This window comes from Serinus canaria, chromosome 7 (assembly GCF_022539315.1).
Source record: "Serinus canaria isolate serCan28SL12 chromosome 7, serCan2020, whole genome shotgun sequence".
Lineage (NCBI taxonomy): Eukaryota > Metazoa > Chordata > Aves > Passeriformes > Fringillidae > Serinus > Serinus canaria.
The window spans coordinates 15,123,876-15,148,698 of NC_066321.1; the positions used below are offsets into that span (position 1 = coordinate 15,123,876).

The 24,823-nt window shown below is 44.7% G+C and overlaps 2 protein-coding genes across 3 annotated transcripts in view; one reads left to right on the forward strand and one right to left on the reverse strand.

Moving 5' to 3' along the window:
- The window catches only part of USP37 (ubiquitin specific peptidase 37), a 34,196-nt gene extending 23,494 nt beyond the window's left edge, over window positions 1-10,702 (reverse strand). The window contains exons 1-10 of one of the 2 annotated variants that reach the window (XM_030241672.2): window positions 10,634-10,702; window positions 9,608-9,812; window positions 6,586-6,757; window positions 5,399-5,499; window positions 3,996-4,177; window positions 3,565-3,639; window positions 2,966-3,063; window positions 1,751-1,835; window positions 719-880; window positions 72-203 (exon numbers count right to left, since the gene is read on the reverse strand). In XM_030241672.2, coding sequence (XP_030097532.1) covers window positions 72-203; window positions 719-880; window positions 1,751-1,835; window positions 2,966-3,063; window positions 3,565-3,639; window positions 3,996-4,177; window positions 5,399-5,499; window positions 6,586-6,757; window positions 9,608-9,763 — 1,163 coding nt within the window. In that variant the 5' untranslated portion in view covers window positions 9,764-9,812; window positions 10,634-10,702. Of the gene's footprint in view, window positions 1-71; window positions 204-718; window positions 881-1,750; window positions 1,836-2,965; window positions 3,064-3,564; window positions 3,640-3,995; window positions 4,178-5,398; window positions 5,500-6,585; window positions 6,758-9,607; window positions 9,813-10,205; window positions 10,352-10,633 lie in introns of those variants that run through there. The other variant, XM_030241673.2, reaches the window with a different exon arrangement.
- Window positions 10,703-10,856: 154 nt separating this feature from the next.
- Window positions 10,857-24,340, forward strand: CNOT9 (CCR4-NOT transcription complex subunit 9). The gene is made up of 8 exons (XM_009087889.4): window positions 10,857-10,996; window positions 15,861-16,040; window positions 16,417-16,532; window positions 17,809-17,918; window positions 18,716-18,825; window positions 19,285-19,383; window positions 21,938-22,029; window positions 22,726-24,340. The coding sequence occupies exons 1-8, from the start codon at window positions 10,973-10,975 to the stop codon at window positions 22,892-22,894; spliced, it is 900 nt and encodes a 299-aa protein (XP_009086137.1). The 5' UTR covers window positions 10,857-10,972; the 3' UTR covers window positions 22,895-24,340.
- Window positions 24,341-24,823: the final 483 nt, after the last annotated feature.

Below are 24,823 nucleotides of genomic sequence, written 5' to 3' on the forward strand. Positions count from 1 at the left end.
GATGCTTCAGTATAACCAAACCAGTTTCTCAGCAAAGAAGAAAAACAGCTTTCATAGAATGTGAATTTTACCTGATAAGTGCATTGAGTGGAATTTTTTTCCATGGGATACCCTGTTTGAGCAAATCATTAGCAAAAGACTGAATTGAAAATAAGGACTGTAGAATGGCGTTCATATAGCAGGTGTTTCCCAAGTTTGAAAACCTGAAAAAAAAACCCAAACCAATTTGAATACTTTGTGTCTAATGGTCAATGAGCAAACCTGCTGCCAGAATTAAACACAGGATATTCACCCCAGCCACTTCCCTCAGAGCATCTTAATGGAGCTGTTCCCCAGCCCTGCAGCCTAAACTGAAAACTCAAGGGAGACAGCATTTAGCATTTATCAGGAAAGCACCCATGAGTTTCTACAATCAAACTTAAAAAAAAAAAAAAATATATATATATATATATATATATATATAAAAGATATATATACGCACACATAAAGACAGAGAAATGAATCATCATTAAAGGAACACAAATTACCTGAAATTACTATGTCTCTGAAACTCCCAGGATGTGAATTCAGGAATACATATCCTCCAAACTAAGAAAAGGGTTCCTTCCCTCAGTGTTCATTAATTTCAGGATTATTTTTTTAATTAAATAATTACAACAAGAATGTGCATGTTCTGATGATCAAAGTATGCAGGCTAGATAAAGAAAATTAAATTTACCCTTGCAACTGTTGTTGAGGATGGGTGGAAAGGGGCACTCGGGGTTTGTTCCATCCTGTGTAATCTTGATTAGATCTCATTTTTTTAACAGAAAGAGGGGCAGGCTGAGAAAGGAATCCCAGGCTTCTTTTGGCTGAAGAGGTCTGGCTGGATACACTAGACCTAGAAACATAAAAGCATAAGATAGAAGACTTGTAATGTTCTGCTTTCTAGAGCTATAGTCCATGAGACTGGAATCGCAGCACCATGGAAGACAAGGACTGGTGAAGCCATACAAGATAAGTAGAACGTGTCACAGTGAAAGAGATGTGACAGAGAACACTTCTTTCCAGAAGTGTTATATTCTTAGCTTGGTTAAATTTTCTTATATCCACTGGGGTACATGCAGTATAACCAAATCTTTGGTCTTATAAACATTTAATAATTCCCCACAGATCACCACTCCCAAGATATGCTTAAAATTCACATCTGGGCCAGTATCTTCATATTCAGTCTCTTGTTTTTGCAACCTAATCACCAACTACGGACCTCAATTCCTAACATTTAAACATGGACAATGCTTCTTTTCTCCCTTGATCTTGTATCTCATCTATCTAGGGCAGAAACCAAGAGTCTGACAGCACCTGACAAAGAAGAATCCCAAGCTCAGCAGGATTTATTATTTGCTAAAATACTGTTATTAAAATATAGAATTGCATGCCATATACTACTTTGGAAAAAGGAAGCATGAGTTCAGACTTAACTTGCAGAGTTTATATAAGATTTGAACCATCTAGAGTTATTCACAACAACTATAACAGACTTGAGTGATTTTACAAAGTCTTTCTATTGCAAGCAGTAACTAGAGTTTGTAGGTGTAAGCAGGGCAGTTGAAGACACACTGAAGAACTGGACTGTGCTCCGGAAGGAAAAATAAAATAACTCACCAAGTTATGCATCTAAGCACCATGTGATCAACACACAGGAAACTGAAGAGCTTAATTCCTGTGAAACAACTGCTATTTACAGTTCATTCTAGTGAATCAGCCCTACCTGTCCAGGGAGGAACTGCCAGTGGAGTACTCTTTTGAAGAGGATCTACTACCATAAAAAGACGATGACTGCAGTGGTAAAACACCTTTACAAGAGAAGAAAAGACAGGACATTTTGTTCCAGGTTACACTGCTATTTTTACAATAAGCAACTTGTTTGAAAGCACTTAGTCAGAAGGTTTAAAAATCCTCAAATATTGGTTTCTAGAATTGGCTGGGAGATGACTAATACATATGCTTAGAAGTACTAATGTGAGTATTAATGATATGTAAGTAAAGGCATGATGGAGTTTCAGGTATTCAATTCAGTCTCCATCAAACCCAAAGTGCAATGAAATATTAAAAAGTCATTACCTTCACTACATGAAAGTTAATAAATCTACCTCTTGTTAAGAGAGACAAGACACATGTACAGAAAACTCCTGTTTTCCAATGCAGTGATCTCAAAATTCAAGGTAAATATGCAGAAGTGAAAACAGCTTCTCTTCCCACTCCCAATTCCCACAGTAAACTACTACATACTTGGGGCAAAATAGGATTGTTTTATTGATATGATATCATTGTGACAGATCCTGAGACTTTAATGCCTCAGATGGTGCCACATTAAAAAAAGGCTCTCAAGAGTCAAAACCCCACCTATTACAGTGAACATCAGTGTAATTTAGTTTGAATAATGAACAACTGTTTGCTTCTTTTCCAGCTTGAAGTTGTTTGAGCCATGCGATTTTCAGAAATGCAGATATATGAAAGAAGTTTGCAAGAACCTACAGGGATACAGAGACTTTTAATTTTGGCTCTGAAGACAAAACAGTAGACATCTTAATCACAAAAACCAGCCTACAGTTCACATGGGCATTAAGAGCGAAGGGAAGTTTTAAAAATATGTAAGAAAGCAAGTAGAAAGGAGTTTACAGAAATCCCCTCCCAAGTAAACAGGCAGCTTAAACAGTTTGAGGCTGCTTGTTGGAATTTTCAAGCAAGCTGGCTCATGGGCTGGCATCACCACTGAAGTCAAGGCCACACCAGAGCAGGACAGGCTTTGAAAATGAAGGCAGGTTATTTGCATCTCATATATGGTTCTGGAGGAAGCAACAAAGTTAATGGGATAGCAGATTAGGAAAAAACGCCTCTGCAGCAACTTGTTGAAGTTGTACCAAAGGGGCAAAATTGAACTGGTCAAGGCTAGGTATCATTTGGCTTTACATTCATTTTTTACCTGATGTCCTATTCTCCTCAGCCTGCTTCAGGTTCAACTGTTTCTCTCTGCTACTATTCAAGTACTTCCATGCTGGATCACTCAAGGCTTTATTATTCCTACAGAGAGGAATGGAAGGCAGTGCAGTTATGGAAGAAATGGGCTATTACTGTTCAATATTTACAACTTTTTTAAAAGTATTTCTCACCTATCACCTTTAATACTTGACTATGAACAGAAGAATTTCACTCACACATAAGTTTAACTCACATAATTCATTTCAAGAAGCCCTCTTACAATTAAATTTGACTTCAAACACATGGAGCATCTTCTTCAAATGGCAATTCCCCTTTATCAGTTTCGTTTTGAAAAGGGTCAAAGCACATATAATCCTGACTGACATAATTGACAAAAGATTGATGATCAAAATTTGCATGGAAATCAACTGCTGGAGCGGCCTGTATCTCCCTTTATTAACCCTGAACACATACCTCATTTCAAGCACCCAATGTATTCTTAAGCTGACTGGCCTGGTCCATATGGCTGAGAGCACTATTTTTAGAAAAATATCCCTTTACAAATGAACAAGGAATTTAAAATTAGAAACAACTGTTACTTACGTTGAAGAATCATTCTCTTTGGGATAATCTTCACTCATTTCTGAACCAGGGGGTTGTGATCTTTTCCTCTTTTCACTGATGACAGAAAAATTTGTGGTCATTCTTTCTGAAAGGTTAGCAAATGTCCCTCTTCCAAATGAATATAATTCCTGAATGCCTTCCATGCATTTTGGACCTATCTTCTGCAATCTCCACTTTTATAGCATACAGAGAGGCATTTGGTCTGCCCAACTCTTAAGCTGTACTGAAAGTTCTAGTGCCAGTACCAGTCAGAGGCTATAAAAGCATGTATTAACATCCTGTTAAAAGCAACAGCAAAACTAGAGGAAGATTCATATCCCCTTCTTATGTCTCAGTGTAGTGAGTTCCACCTATAGCTCTACAAAGAGCTGAATTTTTACAGTATCATAGTAAGAAGAGAACCCTCTTACCGATTCTCCAACAGGCCTGTCCTGTGAGGGACTGATGATGCAGGAGATGCTGCAATGTTCACCCTGTTGCTTGGTGTTCCAGCTCCAGCAGAATTCTTAATAGAGCCTCTCGCTGGGGTACCCAGCACCTTGCGGAATGTGTTCTCCTCCTTACTCTCCACAGTCACTCTTTTGGGAGGAGTCTGAAAAGCCCAAGTGGAGTGGGCCAGGGAGAAAACCCACGAGTGAAAAAAAGAGGATCATCTTTAGTCTAACCTGTGATTTCCACCACTTTTTATTTGCTACAGTCTAGCATCCAGAAGTGGAGAGATACTACTTGTAACACATTCAGAAAGTTTAAACACTAATCAGACATAGGTAAAATTTTGACTGAGTCACACAAGCCATAAACATTAAACTTTACTGCGGTAACCACTTTCCCTTCTCATTTTCCAATGCTAAGTCAGTTGAATTTCAGTTTTTAAAACCTCCTTTACAAGCTATGACATTAAAAAAACCCCAAGGCGTGATTCCTAACTATCCACACAATCCTGGGTGGTATTACAATTAAAAATATTAAAAAGCTGTACTAAAATCCACATAATTAAAACAGTGCCCTGATGCCTTGGGCCAAGCAAGCCCTATATGTGATGCAATGCAAAGAGGTAATAATTGGTTGACTATAGAATGTTGGCCAATTTTCGACTTGAAAACTGAACATGTCTAATCTCACCACTGTATATACAGCCTCGAGTTTTTAGAGTGAGATTGCCTTAAGGTAACATGTAGAATTTGTTTTGGGACAATGTCAGAAATAGTCTCCCTCAGGGCAGTAATGTCAGTGTATTCATAGAGATAAAGTAAATTAAAGCTTGTAGATACACCATGAAAACGGGAGAAAAAGAAGAACAAAATATTTTGAAGGAAAGCAACTTCTGGGGAAAGTCCATGAAATTTACACAAAAATGTGAGCAGAATGCCACAAATACAGTAACTTTATTCAGTAAGTAAACCTGGATCATCTACTTTTCAATGAACACATGTGGCTGAAGTCTGCTAAACTCATCAAGACCTATGCTGACTAAGACATGGTCACACACATATAAGGTGTTTGGCAAACAAAGGGAGATTCAGAACTATGTAAGAAGCGAGAAGTCTCAGTCATGTACTTTCCTTCTACTTCTCTGCAAAAAGCTCATATGTGAAGAACATAGTCTGACTTCCATAGCCAGACACCGACCTTTCTTACTCATACAGATGTCTCCCCACAAACAAGAGCCAGCATTGCCAGCCACCCCATACCCATCCATTCCAAGCTCTCTAGATTACTAACACTTTGGACGTAAAGTATTTACAGTGCCCTACAAGAGGAAGAGAGAAACAGAATACAATTAGAGAAGAAAAATTTGAACAATTTAACAAACCTGGTTCTCTATGTAAGAGAACTGCCTGTTAGCTTCCTTCTGTGTGGTCCTGCTGCCCAGCACACCTCCAAAACTGCCAGATCCTTGAGAGGGTTTCCCAGCTGACAGAAAAAGTACACAATATTTTATCTGTTTGTCATTTAACTGACTGAGATTTTTATTTGCAAAATGTTTAGCTGGAGTTGACTTTGGAAAGGGCATGTCAGATTTCTTGCCAACAGACTACAATATTCTGAATGCACAGACATAAGCACATGTTTATGGATATCCCTCATACTGGTAATTTAGCCACTTGGCAGCAAACTTTCTATCCTTAAAAAAAAAACAAAATAAAGTAAGCAAAATAAAAAATGAAGAGACTGTACATGGGCAATTAACAACTTTTCAAATACCAACACACAACGTAAACAAATCCTTAACATTAATCTTTGATTATTGTTCAGCATGAGAAAAGTATAAAACGAAAAATAGGGTTTGAGGCCAGAAAGAAACATTTACAGAAGTGCAAAGAAAGCCAGGAACACAAGGACAAAATGTGCTGAAGATGTGTGCTGTTTTGGCTGGAGCAGAGTTAAATTTCTTCACAGTAGCGAGGATTAGGCTATGTTTTGGATTTGTCCTGGAAATAGTGCTGATAACAGAGATGTTATATTTATTGCTGAGCTCTGCTCACAAAGAGTCAAGGCCTTTTCTGCTGCTCACATCACCCCTCAGGAAGCAGGGGATGCACAGAAAGCCAGGAGGGGACACAGAGGTGACAGCTGATCCCAACTGACCACAGGGATATCCCACACCACACAGCATCGTGCTCAGTGTAAAAAGGTGGGGAAGAAGTAAGGGAGGCACAGTGATGGTGTTTGTCTTCTCAAGTCACCATCACACATGGTAGAGTCCTGCTTTCTTGGAGATGGCTGAACACCTGCTTGCCCACGGGGAGTGGTGAGTGAATTCCTCATTTGTTCTGCTTGCGTGCACAGCTCTTGCTTTACTTACTGAACTGCCTTTGTCTCTACCCACAAGTTTCCTCATTTTCACTTTCTCATTGTCTTCCCAACCCCACTGGGAAGACTGTGTGAGCAGATGCTTGGGGCTTAGCTGTTGTTTGATATGGTTTAACCATTATAAGATGGGGAAAAGAAAACACAACACCTCTCCATAACGATATGAGTTACAACAATTGCACTCACCAGTATGAACCCTGTCTTGATGGACCGCATCCAAATACATCCGCATTTCATTTGCATCTTTGAAAGGTACCTTATCAATTGTCAGAAAGCTGGTATCCTTTAGTGTTAGCATCAGGCAGCACAGTTTTCTGCCATTTGGTCGTAAGGTCACAGTTTTAATGTTATGGCTTAACTGAAAACAAGAAAATGACTATAAGCATAAATCCAACTTTAAAAGGTCAAACTATTTACAAATTCAAACAAAACAGTTCAAACAGGCAGGCTAAGAGAAACTCTCAGCAAAATATTTCTTGCTCCACTTCAAGGAAACATTAAACCTCATACAATTAATACAGTCTGTGACCCTGGCATCTGACAGGACTGCAAGGACTGCAGGACTATTGCTCAACAGTCTCTAGAGTCCTGGATAAGCTTTCTGAAACCTGCTTTTCTACTGAGTGTGACATCTGTAAGTGTAAAGGAAAAACCACTTTATGAAATCCCATTTAGTAAAAACTTCCATATCAAGGGCAAGATACAATTTAAGATGGGGAAAGTTTCAAGTATTAAACATAAATGTCTCACTTCACAAGCTGCTCCCAGAGAAGACAGATTTGAAATAACTTAAAGAATCTGCTGAGGAAGTAAGTCAGTAAGAAACATGCTTACTCTGTATGCAACATTGTAACAATTAAGTGGTGCCAAAACTTTCAGGGTTATGGTTGAGCACAAAAATAATTTTAATAAGACTTTGTGCTCCATAATGATGCCACTGCTATTTTATAATATAATAACCTTACTTGTGCTTCATGCTAAGTCACCTACAAAAACTGGCTGTTGGGTAAAGGTTCTACTACTCATGCAGGTTGAGGGTAGCTCAAAAAGAGTGAGATAGTCAATGACACCTCATGTCCATCAACGAGACTTATTTTTTTCCATCAAGATCTCTATCTGCTTGGAAAACCAATCTAGACACAACAGCAGCTTGTAAGAGGGGCTGGAAAACCACCTCAGTCAGAAACTAAGGGTTGATTTTAATGGGAGCATTACACTTTTGAAACACCTTGCACTCAATCCTTGTATTTTGGGTTGGGGTTTTTTTTTGTATGTTTTTTGTTTTTTGTTTGGTTTTTTTTTGTTGTTGCTTGTGGGCTGTTGGGATTTTTTTAAATATAAGCTAAAAATATTTTCAAATACCTAAGAATAACAGGCTCCAAATTTTTCATGCTCTCTTAAAACACTAAGTCCAGTGCAAAGGGATTATAATTACTTCACCATCTCAGAGCAAAACATCCCATTTCAACTTAAAATGCTGTCAGAAGACTCCATCCATACTCTTCATGCACCTGTTATGACCCAGCCAGTGTCACAAAGTTTTGGTAAGTGTGGGGAAACAAAGTATTTCTCTTAATATTATCTAGGACAACTTAGTTAAAGCTCTGAAACATCTCTAAGACATCATCTGACAGAAGAAATTTGATGACGCACCAGTCACTGTAGAAAGAAATATAATGCTGGATCCAGGCAAACCTTCCATTATAGAAATCTAAAAAACAGGCAGGGAAATCATTTGCAGTCCTCTCAGAGCAGCTTGTCAAAAAAAACAGGGAATGCTACTTCTGAAGCAAGATCATCAGGAATTTGTCGCACCTGAAGTGGCATGCCAACAGTCTGAGGATGTCTCACGCATACTACCCTCCAGCACAAGCCTCTTCTTCCTTTGCTGCAGTCCCAGCTGCACGGTGGCTTATCACCCTCTCTCTGCTAGATCCTGCATTCAGTCCTTTCCCCAAATTTCTGTGAAAACCCTCCACTTAGCTCACAAAGAGATCTGACAAGTGCCAGAGACAGGGAAGAAAACCTGCCCCTTTAGGCCATGGTTAGCTGTTCTGTAGGCTCATCCTCCCTGTGGAACCTCCCTTCGAGTTGCTGTCATACCACATCACTCATCCAGGCAGAAAGCAGTGTGTGAGAACAGGCACCCAGGGATTGCACAAGGGGAAGACAAGACTGCTCTCCTCAGGAGCAACAGTGGATTAAAGCAAACCTGCAGCCACAGCAGCACACAAGAGAAGGCAGAGACTCTTTCCAAGTCTACAGTAACACAGGTGGGAACAATCCATAGCTAACGATTTCCTGACGTCCTTGATTTCCAGGCAACACCAGTTACCAGATTCTTTGCTGAGACTTTTCAGCACTCTAAGGCAGCAAAAACCTAACTTTTCAAAAATAAATTAACTTTTCTTCATACCATCTGCACACAGAAATAAATGGCTCAGAGAGCAGACTGGTGAACATTACTGACAAAAAACAACAGTGGCATGAAAAAGCAGAAGCCAACACATAGATCAGTTTAGGCTGTTGCAAAGTTGCTAAATAAGCTGGGATTTGTTATCCTCCAACTTCTCTTGTGTCATTTACATATTTCTAAAACAGGTATGAATTTCTTATAGAAAAAGCACTCTGCTTTTGATTTGGGGCATTTTGCAGAAAATCTAGGCAGACTGACCTGATAGCAACTATAGAATGAGAAAAATTTTGGCTGAATATTTCAAGAGAATCTTTAACACCGATCTGCATCTGCATTTAAAACCTAAAACTGTAACAAGTAATGTTCAGCAAAGTCTCACAATAGGCTACAGGTGTATTAACATCATTACACTTCAGCTGGGGAAACAGCTAGTATAAAATGGTTAGGATCTTCTCCTCTAGAGAACTCAAATGTGCCAGTAAGAGAAAGGTTACAGGTTCCATATATCCAAAATGTGAGCCACGATGCTCTACACTTCTGTAACTTTTCTCTGGTTTTTTGGATCTCCCCATTTAGTGGTATCTCAATACCAACCTTGGTAAATCCTTTAACAATATGTGTAAATAATTTACTGGAGAGTTATACAAAGGGATTAGCGTTCAGGAAACCAGGAACAAGAAAAAGTGACAGAGGGAAGTCTGCGGGACACTTAATAGCCTTGAAGAGGACAGCTGTTCACAAGAGAGCACAATCCAAGCACTGTTAAAACAAAAGCCTTAATGTCTGGCATACCTGAAACGTGGTTGGAATTCCTCCAACATTGTAGTGAACTACTAGACTCACTTTGTTGTCCTTCTCCACAATTTCAAAGCTCCCTTCTTTCCATTTTGTAATCCCAGTCTGCATGCTGCGCATCCGGACAGGTCCGTGCACCTTTAACAGAGCCATGCTTTCTCACAGAAAAGAGCTAACAATAAGCGTGTTCCACCTTAAAAACCTGTTAAAAAGGAGAAATGTATAACTTGGCAGGCCAAATAAAGGCTAAATGAAGACGGAAGCATGGCTTGAACTTTCCGCAGAAGTTTGGTAGAACCGTTTTACTGTTTTTAAACACAGCAAAAAAGAGCTGGACAGCAGTGAAGGAAACTTAAGATTAATAAAATCTCTCCCAGTATGAACAGCAGAGCACTGCTTCCTTACTGCTGAAAGGTGAGCAGACACAATTTCACACACAGAAGTCCTTAAAACCCCTTAACTTCAATGGAGTTAAGGTAGGGATGGAAAAAAAGTGCCCGAGGAAAGCCAGTATAAGATGGGAAACAAAGTTTTGGAGGAGGTCTCCAAAGAAAGAAAACGAGCTCGTTTCTGACGGCGCGGGACCCGCGGCCACCTGGCAGGGCCGAGACAGGGGTCTCCGGCTTCCCCCGCTGCTCTCCGTCCAGGAAAGCCACGGGCCCGGGGACGAGAGCCACAGCCCAGGCGTTCCGGAAAGCACGGCGAGGCGTTTTCCCGGTAAAAGCCAGAAGGAATGAATGGAGCGGCCCCTGCGCGCAGCCCGGGAGGCGCTGCCGGGGAGGCTCTCCGAGGCATCCCGCGCTCAGGTGCCGCCGCTCCCGGCTGGGCCTCGAGGTGGTCCGGGCTCTTCCCGGGCCTGGCCCCGCTCCGCTCCCGCCGCTCACCCATACAGGGACACGGTGAGCGGCGGGAGCGCCGCCCGCCCCGCGCCGGGCCGCTCTGAGGGCAGGCGGTCGCCGCGCGGCAGGAGGGGCACGCGGCCGGCGGGAGCGGGTAGGAATCGGTGGCGGCGATCCCCGGTACCTGCGTTCCGGCGCGTCCCGGCGCGTCCCGCGGTGCCCGGGGCGAGGCCGGGGGGGGAGGGGGGGGGGCGGGGGAAGGGGGCGGCGGCGGCGGATGGCGGGAACCGGCCACAGCAGCGCGAGACGGCGCGCAACGCGCGCCCGCTCACGTCAGCGCGGCAGCGCCTTCCCGGCGCGCCCCGCGCGCGCTCGCTCCGCGCGCAGGCGCCGGCGCCGCACCGGCCCCGCCCGGCCCCGTCCCGGCGTCCCCCGCGCGGCGGGTGAGAGGTCGCGGCGGTGCCGAGTCCATGGCGGTGACGGCGGCGGCCTGAGGTGGCGGCTCCGCTCCCACCCTCCAACCATGCACAGCCTGGCCACGGCCGCGGTGAGCGCGAGGCTCCGCGCCCTGCCGGGCGCATGACGGGACGGCGCAGGGAATGGGGCTCCGTTGCGCGGACCGTGCGGGGAGCGGGAGCGCGGCCGCTTGTGGCTGCTTGGGGGGAACTTGAGGCCGCGGGGTGGCGGAGCCCCTGTGAGCTCCGTCCTCTCGGCTTCACCGGCGGGCTCCGTTTGGCAGCAGCCGCACTCCTGGCGCTCCGTGCCGGCGGTGCGGGCTCTGCTGTGGCGGGGCCCGTACAGGGCCTGGAAGGTTTCCCTGCTGGGCGAGCCGGCTCTGCCTCGTGTACCTCACGCACGGCTTCCCCTCTTTCCCCCTGCCTGCCCTGCTCCCTCCCTGCGCCTGGATGCCTCCTGTAGCCAATCAGTGTTTTAAGGTTTCTTAAAGAATCACTAGCAAAGGTGTCGGCAAAAGCAGGTTTAATACAAAAGCAGAAGCATGACAAATTTTGTTGATAAGGTTGCTCTACTACTTAAAAAGCACACAGAGGAAAAGCAAACAAAAGTCTAAAATTAATTAACCTACAACCAAAATAAATCCGAAAAATTACCCATAGAGTGTGTGTAAGGGGAAGAGCAAGATAAGGATAGGAAAGGGTAGGATAAGAAGGGATAAGGAAGACTTTCCCGCTAAGGTAAAAGGTTCAGAGTGGATCTTCTTTAAGTGACCTTAAAACACTTATCTGCGACACCTCCTGTGTGCCCAGCCACCTCCTCTGTTCTCTGGGGAGCTGTTTTACTGCTGGCCTTGACTACAGAGGGAAAGAATAGATAGTGAAAAGGCCTTTGGGGCAGCAGGTGCTGCCTGTTCCTGCTTCCCTTTTGCCCCATTGCAGTGCAGGACTGGCCACAGCTGGTTCTTGCCCTCATCTCCCTCAGGAAGCTGCCAGGATTGGATATGGTGCCTGGTGTTCAGGCTGGCAGCAGTGGAATGGTGCCTTGGCCTGGGTGGGTTCAGAAATGGAAGCTGAGTTTGAAGGATGTGGTTATTGCTTTGTATCTGCCATGTGATTTGGTTTGTGTTTTGGTTTTCTCTCCTCCAAATGCTCATTCATGGAATGTGTAAGACTTGCTAGAGCTGATTGAGTCTCGTGTGTACTGAATGTGGGAGGTGTATTGCAAAACCAGCAGTTAGAGCTGTTTCACATGAACTTAGATCAAGGGTCTGGTTGGACTACCAGGCTAGTGAGTAAGTAAAGTTTTGATGAACACAGGTTAGAGAACTTTTTAAGTTTTTCCTCTTTGCTTTAACTGGTTCTTGGAGTGCTGTCAAAAACTCCTAATTTGAAGTACTGTTCTCCAGAGCATGGAAGGGTGTGCCAGATCAGGTAAACTCTCTTAATCAGCATTTACATTTTTATAGCGCTGTAATCCCTAAATGTTTTTTGAAATGCGTGAAGGACTCCCATTAGGTGTATTTCCCACTAATCCTCTGTCTGTGTTCTAGTTACCTCTCCTTTTTAAAGACAATTTTAATTAAAAAAATATTTCAGGATAGAGATCAGCTTTATTTTAGTACTCACTTGGAGGTATATTTAATTTATGCATAGTTTATGCTAGCTGGTAGTTCTGTATTGAAATGTTTTCTACCACAGTCAGAGCGCTTAGACTGGAGGTGACAGGGAAGGGTGTTTGACTCTGGAGATGTGCTCAGGACCTGTGGTCAATAAAGCCACCTCTAAGTAAGGTCAGGAATTGGCTCAGGAATCCCCTTGGGGACTGTGAACACTGCTGTGATAAAGCTGTGGTGAGCGAGAGCAGTGGTCTTCATACAGTGATGCTGATGGCAGAGCTGACGCTTAGGTGTCCAGCCTGAAGGCATCACAGAGTGCTGAAGACAGACTGAATCCACTAAATGTACCTGTGATTGGCTGCAGGGCATTGAAAGCCCTGCTAGAATCAGCTAATTCACTGCTTTGGAAGTTCAAAGTTCATTTTGGTGTTTCTGAACCGATGGGCTATCAGAATAGTTTAAAAAGCACATTATCTAGTTAGTCAATGTCTGGCTTTGGCTGACCAGGACTTTTACCAGTGCCTAGCAGTGCCTAGCAGCAGCTGCTCAATTAGGAAGAGAAAGCCTTTTGCCTAAATCAATTTGTTATGTGAGTGTTAGAGATGTCTTTTCTCCAAGAGGGAGAAAAGGTGTTACAAGATTTTTTCCTGACCTAATACCATTGAAAAGTGTTGCTTTCCCTGTATGCAAAGAAAAGTCTGCCTGGTGGGGTTCTGTCCTGGGGCTTGCAAGATTTCTGGGGCTCTCAGGGTTCCCCAGAATTTTGGGTCTTAGAGGGAGAAGAAAGAACAATAATGAAATAGGGAATTAGGAAAAAAACCATGTCTTTCCATATAAACTAAAACAAAAGGAGCAACTGTAGAGCCTATGAAAAGCAGTTTGTTCTGGCTAAGGCAGATATTTGATATCATAAACTTAATTGTGTGGAAAATCTACTTAGTGTTCTCTAGGGATCACAAGCCCATGATTGTGCTTTTAAAGGGTCGATGTATTTAAGCTTACAGGAACCGAAACTTCCACTGAGTCTAGAAAAATAGATGGAAGCTTTAGATAACACAATTATAACAACATTATTGCTACACTGCTTGTCAACCCACCATCCCACATAAAAACAAATGAGCTCTGTTCATTCTCCCTCTCTTTTTGAGCTTCAGTGTAGAAGTTAGCATTGCAATTGCACTCTCAGTTGTAGGGGCACAAGAAACTTGGCAGGATCACTGATATAGTTTGAGATTTTGGGGAAAAAAACTACAGATTGAGTAGGTAACTGTCCTGGTTCTGACCAGAACAGAGTTAATTTTTGCATTAGATGGGATGGAGCATAGCTAGGCCCCAGAGATTATTCTGTACCACCTCACTTCATTTTTCAGAGAGGGAGGAAGGACTTGATTTGAGTTTGGGCCAGTGTGGCCCAGGAAGCAGTTGGGTATTTTAGGGGGGGGTTCTGTGGGGTGAGCAATAACTTCTTTCCTTGTACCCTCTGTCACTAATATTAGTCAGTTTTCTTATCTCATTGCTGTTCCCAGTAAATTTTTGTTGCTGTCTCAGCCTGTAATCTTTACATTTGTGCCTCCAGTTCCCCTTTCCATTTTGGAGCAGGGGGACTGGGAGGGGAAGGAGGGTGTGACAAGTGGTTTGGAATGGTTTCAGTAGGAATACTAAATTGGAGATTACCATCCTAAACCATGGCAGTGAGAAAAAAGAGGATAGGAGGAAATATGAACAGCTAAAAAAGTATTTGAGCCCGAGAGTACAGGGCCTGATAACACCACATTGGCTTATGTATGAACATTTAAGTTAAATAATGCAATGGAGGTGGCTGGAGGAGAGAGAAATCCTACAGCTGGGGAAGAATCTCTTTGGATGTGACTATGGAAATAAAATGGGGATAAACAGAGGAGGGAAACCTCTGCAGACATAGAGAAAGAAAGCTGTTGGTGTCTGCCAAAGGTTGAGAAGTCTCTCCATCCCTCCTGCATGCCTTCTGGGACTGCCTCTCCGTGTGGCTTCAGGTTTCGCTACAGCCACTTTCAGTTCCTGAGCTCCCCTGTATCCTCCTGTGTATCTCAGTGGTGAGCAGCTTGGTGACAGTGTTGCTGTCAGCGTGGTGCAGGTTCTGCTTGCATCTGTTGTGAGGAGCACATGAAGAGTTTTAGTTGGGGTTACAAAATAAAGAAATAGTCCTGTTCCCAGCTGGGATCACTGCACAGCGGGATGCAGAGCTGGTTGCATGCTGGTTGGGCTGGCTCAGGAGCAGCAGGTGCCAACAGGGCTGTGCTTGTGTTTGAAAAAGTTCTGACCTGGCTTTTGGAAGTGTTCACAAAGGACGTTTTATTAATGGTTTTTGTATCCTCAAAATTTTGTATCTGAGTCATCAAACTATCTCCTTAGGAAACCTGCAGAGCATTTGTTTGCACGAAGTGCTGCTTGTGCCAGCAGAGGCAGGAGACAAAGTTTCAGTGAAAGACTTGTGCCTTGCCTTCTCTGCAGAAATTATGATATAGTCCCTCTTTTCCCTCTTCTTCCTCATTTTTTTTTGTATTGAGAACTTGTTGATCTTGATACTGTTCTTTCCCTGATGTTTCAAGAGAGGCAGAAGCAAAATTTGGATTTCCCCTGAGTAGTAGAAAATGTGTCTTGGCCGGGAATACAGATCTACTCTTCTCTGGGCTTATTTTGTACAGAATCAAATAATCCTGAGATCTTGCACAAAGTCATTCTTGAAAAATTCCCTTTTAGCTCCATGCATGTGAACAATGTACCTGGTATCAATACAAGCCATTGGTAACAGCAGCTCTTACTGGCTGTGGCCGGTGTCATGCTGATGGTGAAGTAGTGAAAATTTTTCTACTGTTCGTGTGAATATTTTTCTCATATGCATTGGTGAATCTCATTGGCAGATTCCAATGTCATAGGTGTTTGTGGAGAGAAAAAGGTAATCTCTGCCTTACTCTGAATCTTGCACTTGAAGCATGAAATAAATGCATGCTAAATTCAGGTGGAACAAATAAAAGCTGGTTGTTCCCCAGGAGCTCTGCTGGCACACAAGGGCAGCAGCTTGGCTCTCAGTGCTGAATGAAGTTACAAAGGTACTGCTTGACAAGGGGATTAAGAGAGACTGTCTTAACAAGTCAGGCCAGGAAATAAAGCCTTAGAATTTCAAATTGGTGAAATACTAAGACTAATCTAAGGACGGGATGGATCTATCTCCAGAACATCTTAAGAGAGCTTTAAGTCCCGCCGTCTCAGTCAGGAGTTTCTTTTTCAGTCCAGTTGTGGGAATGGTTTGGTTGAGAACTGGATAAAATGTTTGGACTGAAGCTTTCCTGTTTCCTCCCAGCCTGTGCCAACAGCACTGGCTCAAGTTGACCGTGAAAAGATCTACCAATGGATCAATGAGCTGTCCAGCCCCGAGACACGGGAGAATGCACTGCTGGAGCTGAGCAAGAAGCGCGAGTCCGTGCCTGACCTCGCCCCAATGCTGTGGCACTCGTTTGGCACCATCGCAGCACTCCTTCAGGTGGGTCAGCCTGTCTGTGTCTTTATTCTGTGCTGCAGCATCAACATGTTGCAGAGCTTGTGCATCCATCAGGTGGATCTGGGGAGGAACTGGTGCGATCCCTTATAGCCGTTGCTTGGGAGTATGATCTTTGTTGGATCATGTGGTGGGGGGAGCAGATGAAGGTTTGAATGCACTCCTGTGACTCCATGTCAAATTGACTCTGACCCAGCTCTGCCCTTGCCTGGGCAGCGTGGTGGCTGCCATGTAACTTGAATGTAACTTGGTGAAAGCAGACTGTTATCTGCTGTCACTGCATTTCCTTGCCAGGCAAGTGCTTTTGTGTAGCTTTCTAATATGTTTCTCCTTTAACTTTCCACTCTCTGTTAATTTCTAGGAAATTGTAAATATTTATCCATCAATCAACCCTCCGACTTTGACAGCCCATCAGTCCAACAGAGTCTGCAACGCTTTAGCTCTATTACAGTGTGTTGCATCACACCCTGAAACGAGGTGAGTGTTTCCAAGTTGTGTGGCTTTTCTGAGGCGTTGATATTAACACCTCAGCCCGTGTGCTTGACTTTAGAAGCACTTGAGCTCCTTTCTTTTTTTTTTACTTGAGAGAAGTGAAACAGACAACAGAGCTGATAGATAGGCAGCTGCCTGCTGCTTTTACTTGTTTGCATGGATTGTCAGGATGACAGCTTTATGGTCCTAAATGCATTGCATTCCCTGGATCATCCTGAGATCTTGTAAATTCTCAGAACATTGGGTTGTGGCAGCTTCTGGGAGGTCAGCCAGAGCTAAGGGTACCTTTGTGTTGAGTGCTGTGTGCAGGGATCCTTGATCTTACAATTATTTAGACCAGCTGTTGAAAGGGTGGAATGAACAGGACTGTCTTTCCCAGGCAAGTATGAGGCAAGGGAGCAATAGAAGAGCCATTTTTGGAGTCCTCAGCCAATGTCTGACGTCATGTTTTCTCAGTCTGTGCGCAGTCCATGTCAGTAGGGAAAAATATGATGTTGGTTCAGCCAAAATCAGTAGCTAGAACTCAAACTACCCAGAGATCCACAATCTCATGCTTCTGTTACTGCTGAGCAGCAGCATAGCTGAAGTTGGTTTTGAGCTGCTGCAAAGCAATGTTAAACAGCAACCCTCCCGTGAGATGATATCCAAAGAAATGGGGTAGTTTTACACGACTCACTTTTATATGTAAAGTTTTAAAACTGAAAATGGAACAAGTATTTTGTATGATTGTGCAATCCGTCTGTTAGCAGAGCAGTTTCCAGCATTCTACCTAGAATTTTTATTTTTCACTACTGCCAGAAGGCAGCGTGAGGAGGACTCTTGGGGAAAACTCTTGGCTCACATTTAAACTCTGGTGATGCCTAACGCTCGGCCAGTCTGTATTTCTGAGAGGTGCTTTTCACAGGCATTGTGGCTGACAGTCCTTGCCATTGGGAACCTGCAGGGTGAAACGCAGCAGTGAATTTACAAAACAGAGGGTCTGGGTGGCAGGAGGAGGTAATAAAAACAACAGTGTGTTCTCAGTTCCTGGTCAGCTGAGGCAGGAATGCAGGTAATGGACAGATCAGGTGTTAGGTTTTGTGCTGTGCCCAGTGCAGGATTTGCTTTGTGCCTTCCCATCAGAGAATTGTTACCCACTTTTGAGGAGCAGTAATAATGGGGTCCCACCGGGAATAGTCTGAGTCTCTGTGTGGTAATGCCAGATTGTGTGCTCACTTTGTTTCCCTTGTTTTTCACATGGTGTGTTCTGTCTTTCCTGCAGATCAGCTTTTCTGGCAGCTCATATTCCTCTCTTCCTGTACCCCTTCCTGCACACAGTCAGCAAGACCCGTCCGTTTGAGTACCTGCGGCTCACAAGCCTCGGAGTCATTGGTGAGCAGCCAGAGGAACGCTGGAGCGCTGATCTCTTACTGAGTTAGAGCAGCTCATGCTGTGGGCATAGAGACCTGCCTGACCAAAGTCAGAGGTCTCTTGTGATTGGGATTTTCCAAGTCCTGTAGCAGTAAGAGAAGGAGCTGCTCCTTTTCTGTTGTGAAGGCAGACTCGTCTGCCTTTCCACTTATATAAAACCCACTGAAGTCTAAATGCATTGCCAAAAATATTTTTCTCTGAGTACAAGTACCTGCAGACTTCTTGTACCTTCACCGCTGGCCCTCCCAGCTAGGCACTGGGATGGGTGGGTGCAGGCTGGACTTTCTCTGTGTTTCTGTCATTGATTGACTTGAGTGTATTTTCCCTGTCTTACCCTTATCCTGTTTTTTTTTTGTTTTTTTTTTTTTTTTACTTTCTTCTTTCTGCCCAAATAGTTTTTCTCTCAATGCATAAAGAATCTTAAAATGTCTTAAAATGGATTTCTTCCTCCCAGAGATTTCTCTGGGTGCCATGATCCTTTTGTGTTTGCATTACTACTGAAGGAGAGCCAAGAGTGCATCCCCTTTCTGAAAAATAAACAGCCCCCAAACACATTACTTTTACACTGATTATTTTTACCCTACCAAAATGATTTCTTCTGGAGCCATGTGCTGCAGCAAGTCTAGGATGACAGTTCTCTCCCTGACATTCAGGCTGAATGGTTTCTGGGGAGGGCAGAGCACAGGCCCTCCTTGAAAGGTGTGATTTTTTGAAACAGTTCATCATTTACTGATATTGGGTTTTCTTTTTACTTCAAGGGGCCTTGGTGAAAACGGATGAGCAAGAAGTGATAAATTTCTTATTGACAACAGAAATTATCCCCCTGTGCTTACGTATTATGGAGTCTGGCAGTGAGCTCTCCAAAACGGTACCTTTTTTTTTTTTTTTTTTTTTGGTTTAATAAAGACACTTCGTTGTTCATCTCTGACTGAACAGCCAGCCAGTACCATGCAGAGCTGGCTTCTCTGCTGTTGCAAATGCTGGGACAAGTCTGGGTGGAGTTTCTACCTCCTCAAAATCCAAACATACCAAGACCTGAGGCTACCTGAGTGGCCTGATGCAGTAGTTGGCATCTTATGCAACCTGAATCCAGTCATCTTGTACACTCTGCTTTGTGTCCATCTCTTTTCTTTATCCAGAGATGCCAGGCATTGTGTACCGTCCTGCATTTCATTTTGGCTTCTAACTTTCACTGAGTAAAGCACTTGCTGCCTGCTGGAAGACTTTTCAACTCAGGGGCTGACTTGAAAAGAACACCACACAAAGGCTGTCCCTTTTCAGGGTAGATAAGTTATGTGCTTTGTTTTCTGCTTTCTCCCCATTCTAGGTTGCTACGTTTATTCTTCAGAAAATCCTCCTGGATGACACAGGGCTGGCATATATCTGTCAGACTTATGAGCGGTTTTCCCACGTTGCCATGATACTGGTAAGATTATTTGTTTTTAAAGTGTTTATATCTAAAAAAGAAAAAATTATGCTACAACAGCCAGCCTCTTCAGCAACTACTTTACTGCTGTCTGGCTGGAGCACAGGATGAGGGAGGCAAATCTGGGCTAATTGCTTGTGGCACTGTAGCTCTGCTTCCATGTTTCCTTTGTATACTTCTGGTTTGCATGTCAAGAGAAATTATTATTATTATTATTATTATTATTATTATTATTAGTAGTAGTAGTAGTAGTAGTAGTAGTAGTAGTAGTAGTAGTAGTAGTAGTAGTAGTAGTAGTAGTAGTAGTAGTAGTAGTAGTAGTAGTAGTAGTATCATATTAGTGATATACTAAGTCCCCAAGACAAAAACAGGTAAACCTCTTCAGAGAAGAAAAAGATTTTCCAGAGTTGTGGGTGTTTCCATTTGTAGCTGGGACGTGAATTGATTTAATTTTATGTAAGAATGATCAAACATTTCTGATTGTGGATCTGTGTCCCATCCCTGTCTCTCACAACATGTTGAAAGAGCAGGGCAAGTATATATCATACTTGTCTTCATAACTTCATAGCTACCAGCTACTTCCAGCTTTGGATTTCTGGGGCCACTTGTGGAGTTTCTATCTAGTAACCCCCAGTGTTTGTCCTGTCCACCCCTTGAACTCATGGAAACTTTTTGCACCCACATTGTCTTTGGCCAAGGGGTTTCACAGGTTTCCTATTTGCTGCCTAGAATGTCACCCCCATTTTTCCCCTTTCTGAATCTGGTTCCTACTAGCTGCTGCATATGCTCTAATTTTTCTGTTGGAATACAAAGAGAGCAAACAAGTTCTGTCCATACTGTGATCCCTGTGAAGGACGAGTTTGGGTACTTAAAATTTGTACATCTGAGGAGCAATAGCCCCATCTTGAACTTTATCTTTGAGCTTGCCAAAGGGAATACAAGTCTGTCCTGGAATAGTTATTGCCATGCTTTTTTGTATGTTTGTTTGCTTTTTAAAGGGTGGTTTCAGGAGAAGAAAATGCAGCAGTAAGTTAGGCACATCGCAATGCTGGTTCTGTGACTAAATGTTAATGTTCTCATTAGGGATATTTACTTGTCTGTTTTTGCAAATGTAAAGAAAACATTGCCTCCTATTCACCCACAAACAGCAAAATATGAATGATTTTGAGCTGATGTCCCTAACATCCACTGTGATGTGATTTTTGCATTCAAGAAGAACATCAGCTTTGATGAAAGTACATCTGACTCAGGGGCAAAGTGGAGAATGCAATTAGAAACTCTGAGATAGGGGCGGGAAGGAGACCATGCCCTTTCCAGACATGAATTCTTCCTTGAACACAGAAGGATGTGGGTGCGTAAAGCTGTGTTAGCCTGTGTAGTCCCACCATTAGGTGAAGCACTGGGCGAGATCAATATTCCATAGTGCAAGAGAGAAAGATGAAAATGTAACAGACTTTTTCATTGTCTATTTCAAAAATCAGGATAGTGTATTCCTGTCTAATGAGGGTGATGATTTACTTCCACATCCGCTGATAACCGAGTAAGATGTCACACAAGTATTATATGCTTTTAAAAGAGCAAGTTAGTATTTTCCATCCAGGAGCTCTCTGAGGAGCTTGTGGTTATTTATTTTGAAGAAATAATTGGTAATTCTGGGGAATTGCTAAGAACAGAAAGCTTGCAAAAGGGCAGATGAGGGGGACCTGCTCATTGCTGACAGCCAGAATATCCAAATGCAGGTGAATTTGGCTAATGGGGAAAATGTAGTTTACAGGAAAAAAACCAACTTCTTGGGCAGATGTGATTGACTCCTAAATACAAGTCTGCAGTCTCTTAAGTTCTTCAGAGCAGGTGTGTGAAGGCATTCACACTGTTTGCTCAGCTGGGCACGTTCAAAGGTGCAGCCATGTGCAAAGTCCTACTTAGTGTGAGAAACAGAGACTGGGCTGGGAAGATCTGTCTATGCCTTCCTTCCCTGGAACAGCTTCATGAGGGGTGTAGCAGAAAGAAAAAATACACTGCTTGGATGCATGCTAAGACCAGATAAGGATCTTACTCCAAATGTGGGTGAGCCCAGTCTTATGGCCTGGCTTTCCAGGGTATTGCTATTGTTTTAAAAGGACATTGAAATGAAGGGAATGTGTACGAGAACAGGGGGTGATGCAGAGCTTGGGACCACACCTCAGGGTGTCACTCAGCTTGAGCTTATCAAAGTGTTTGGAATGTGTCTGTCTTCCATGAGGGAGAATCCCCAGGGTCTCTTTATTCTCACAAAGAGTTGCTAAGTAGTCCTAGAAGGTAAAAATTAAATAGAGATGAGATGAGCTTTCCTCGAGCTGCTGGGAGAACCCTTTCCAAGTCGTGGCAAGCTGCTATTCTCAAAGGCATCTTGGCAAGCAGCACCAGGCTCCCTGCAGGGGGATCTAGATAAAAGGTAATGGGCTGTGCTGCGCAGGAAGCCAAGGTAAGGGATTTAATGGTATTTCCCAGTCTCTGTTGATGGTGAAGCTGTTCTTTTAAAGACTAACTGGTGGCACTGGCCTCTGTCAAACAGGGTAAAATGGTCCTGCAGCTCTCCAAGGAGCCATCGGCACGGCTGCTGAAACATGTCGTTCGCTGCTACCTTCGCCTTTCCGATAACCCCAGGTAAACATTTTAGGAGTTTGGGCAAGGGCTTCTCTTGTGCCCTTGGAAGCATAGTTCTTCAGTTCTTCTCCACAGTGCCCACCTGGGGGGAATCAAGGTTCCTGGTCTGTCAGCTTTAGTTCAGTATGGAAGATGGGTGGGGTTTTTGCTTTGATTTTTTTTCTTGCTAGTCACAGGAGCTTTTATGGTACATGGGAAAAACAGTGACTGTTGGGGGATTGTGTAAATTCCAACTTGCAGGGTACTACTGCCTGAGCTCATATGTAGCTTGAACAAGATAAAAAGGAGGGCGTGAGGTGGAAGGTAAACTTTACTCTGCCTCTTCTGCTTCAAGACAGGCTGTTAGCAGTAGATGAAATTCAGTTGAGAGAATACAAACTCATCTCCTGCTGACCAGTAGCTCTGCCCAAAGCTTCTGGGAGTGTATTTGTTGCCTCAGTCTCTCCTAGCATCGCATCACTTTGCTGCTGGGTGGTGGGGGTGCAGGGGCTGCTTGGCGGGGCTTAGTGTCAGGGGTGGGAGCTGTGCTGGCTGTCTGAGTGCCACCTGCTGCAGTGCTGCTGCTCAGTGCTTTCCTTGGCTGGATCTATCAGGGAGACCTCCAGGCAAAGGAATGCTGTGTCCCCAGTGGGGTTTGCTCCCCTCTTGCCCCTGTGAGTTTATTTGTTGGGCCCCGTTTCTTGTCTCTTGATGTAGGGCACGTGAAGCTCTCAGACAGTGCCTTCCTGACCAGCTGAAGGACACCACCTTCGCCCAGGTCCTGAAGGATGACACCACCACAAAGCGCTGGCTGGCTCAGCTCGTCAAGAACCTGCAGGAGGGTCAAGTCACTGACCCACGGGGCATCCCTCTTCCTCCGCAATGACTGCTGGGGGAGGTGGGGCACTGGGGAAGAAACAGCTCAGGTTTACAAAGAACCAGGAACAGGTGACCTCTTCTGCAACAAATGGGGCACGCCAGCTGGCTGCTGGCCTGTCGGACCATCCCACCCAGCCAAAGGGCTGCTCTGTAGCAGTGCAGCAAGCCTCCGGGGATCCCAACACCAGCAAATGCTGATACTACAGCTTCAAAAAAAAACAATAAAAACAATCTGTGTAGATCCCAGTCTCTCCAGGAGGCCTGGGTGGCATCTCTTCCCCCACCTCCAGGCAGGGGGTAGTGCAGATGTCCACTCTTCCAGCAAACTCAGCCTCTGCCCAAGTGGTGCACAACAGTGGGTATGTGCGCTGCATCCCTCCAGTTCCTTGTCAGTTCTTGTTTACATGCGTGTTTAGATGAGTGAACTGAATAAAGGCTGATCCAGTTGTTTTATCCCCTCCTTATACTGCTACTCAGCTGCAGGTAGTCCAGGGACAGCTTTTTTCCCTGCCAGCACATCCTCACTCCTGGCTCTGCATCCGTCTAGCACAGTGAGCTTCTCTCTTTCCTTTGGCGTGGAGGAAGTGGCTGCAGCCAGGCCACTGCGGTGCTTGCCCCAAGAGGAGGGGTGGATTACTTGCAATGAACCCATGTGTCATAAGGTTGCTTCACAGAGCTCTGGGGAAGAAGACAGCTGTATTGTGCCTCCTGTGCTGTAAATAGTTCACTCCCACAGCTGACCAGCAGCCAGAGGATGATGTGTGCTGTCCTCTCATCTAGACCTGGGAAGGCTGCTGGCTGGCTTAGCTCAGTGTGAGGGCACCTGCCTTGAGGTGGTGGTCCGGCCACCGACTGATCTGCCTGCAGGCTCCAGGTATGCTGCCTTCTGCTCCCGCTGCTGCCCTCCAGGCGCCTCTCAGTCCTGTCTCCTCCCTTCCCCCCTCCTCCCGCTCCCCTCTGCCAGCCAGGTGCATCCATTTCAGCTTTGAAACCTGCCTTGGCATCTGCCACGGCCCCACTGCAATTAAACTGGACCAGCAGTCACTTACCTGCCGCCTCTGTGCCGAGGGGCTAATGCAGCCGCAGCAGGCTCTCGGAAGCAGTAGAGGAGCTCCCAGGCTCTGCGGCAGCAAAGCCTGCTCTTGGCTGCAGGCAAGCCTGGGCAGCTACTTAATTTCTCCCCCCTCTTTGAGTAGCCCATTTTGCTGATCATCTGCAGTGTCGTGCCAACAGTGTCTTAAATCCCATCATTTCCCTTCCCTCCTCCTCTCACAGCCTTGCATAACAAGGGCAGAGCACAGCCTCTTCCTTGCCCTCGGGTTCCTGTTTTATAACCATTGCCTTTTCCCTCCTTTTCACCCTGACCTTGCCAGGGTGTGAAAATGCTTCTGTTTGGTTGATTGTTTTTTTTTTTAAATTCCGATTAATAAATAATAAAACCCCAGCCAGCACAGATTGGTCTTGGTCTGGTCTCTCGGAGGGAGTGGGAGCAAGCACCGCGGTGGGAATTTATTGCAGACAGGAGGAAGGGCGGGATGTGCCGTCTTGGGGGTATGAGCGCGGAAGAGTGGCCTTTTCCCAGTGCGAGATGGCTACGTCCCTGTGGCGCCGCATCTCTTCTGGGACAGGTAGTGTGCAGGGGATGTTGCCCTGTTTTGCTTCGCAGGAAGGCAGCGAGCTGGCCAGGGAGAGAGCACTTGCCTCCCTGAAGCGTCTTCGCAAGCGCTGCCGCACTCCTCCGGCGTTCAGGTCTGTGAGAGCATCGTCCCCCTCAAAGTTCAGTCCCTGCCCCTCACCCTTTGCCCGCAGCTCAGCCTGCCCTAGGGCTGCCCCAGCTTCGATCCTCATGGATGCAAGCGGGTCTGGGGACAGATAGCCTCAACCGGAGGATAAGAATGGGGGCTCGACCCCAAACGAGGGGCGCCGCAAGGTGCTC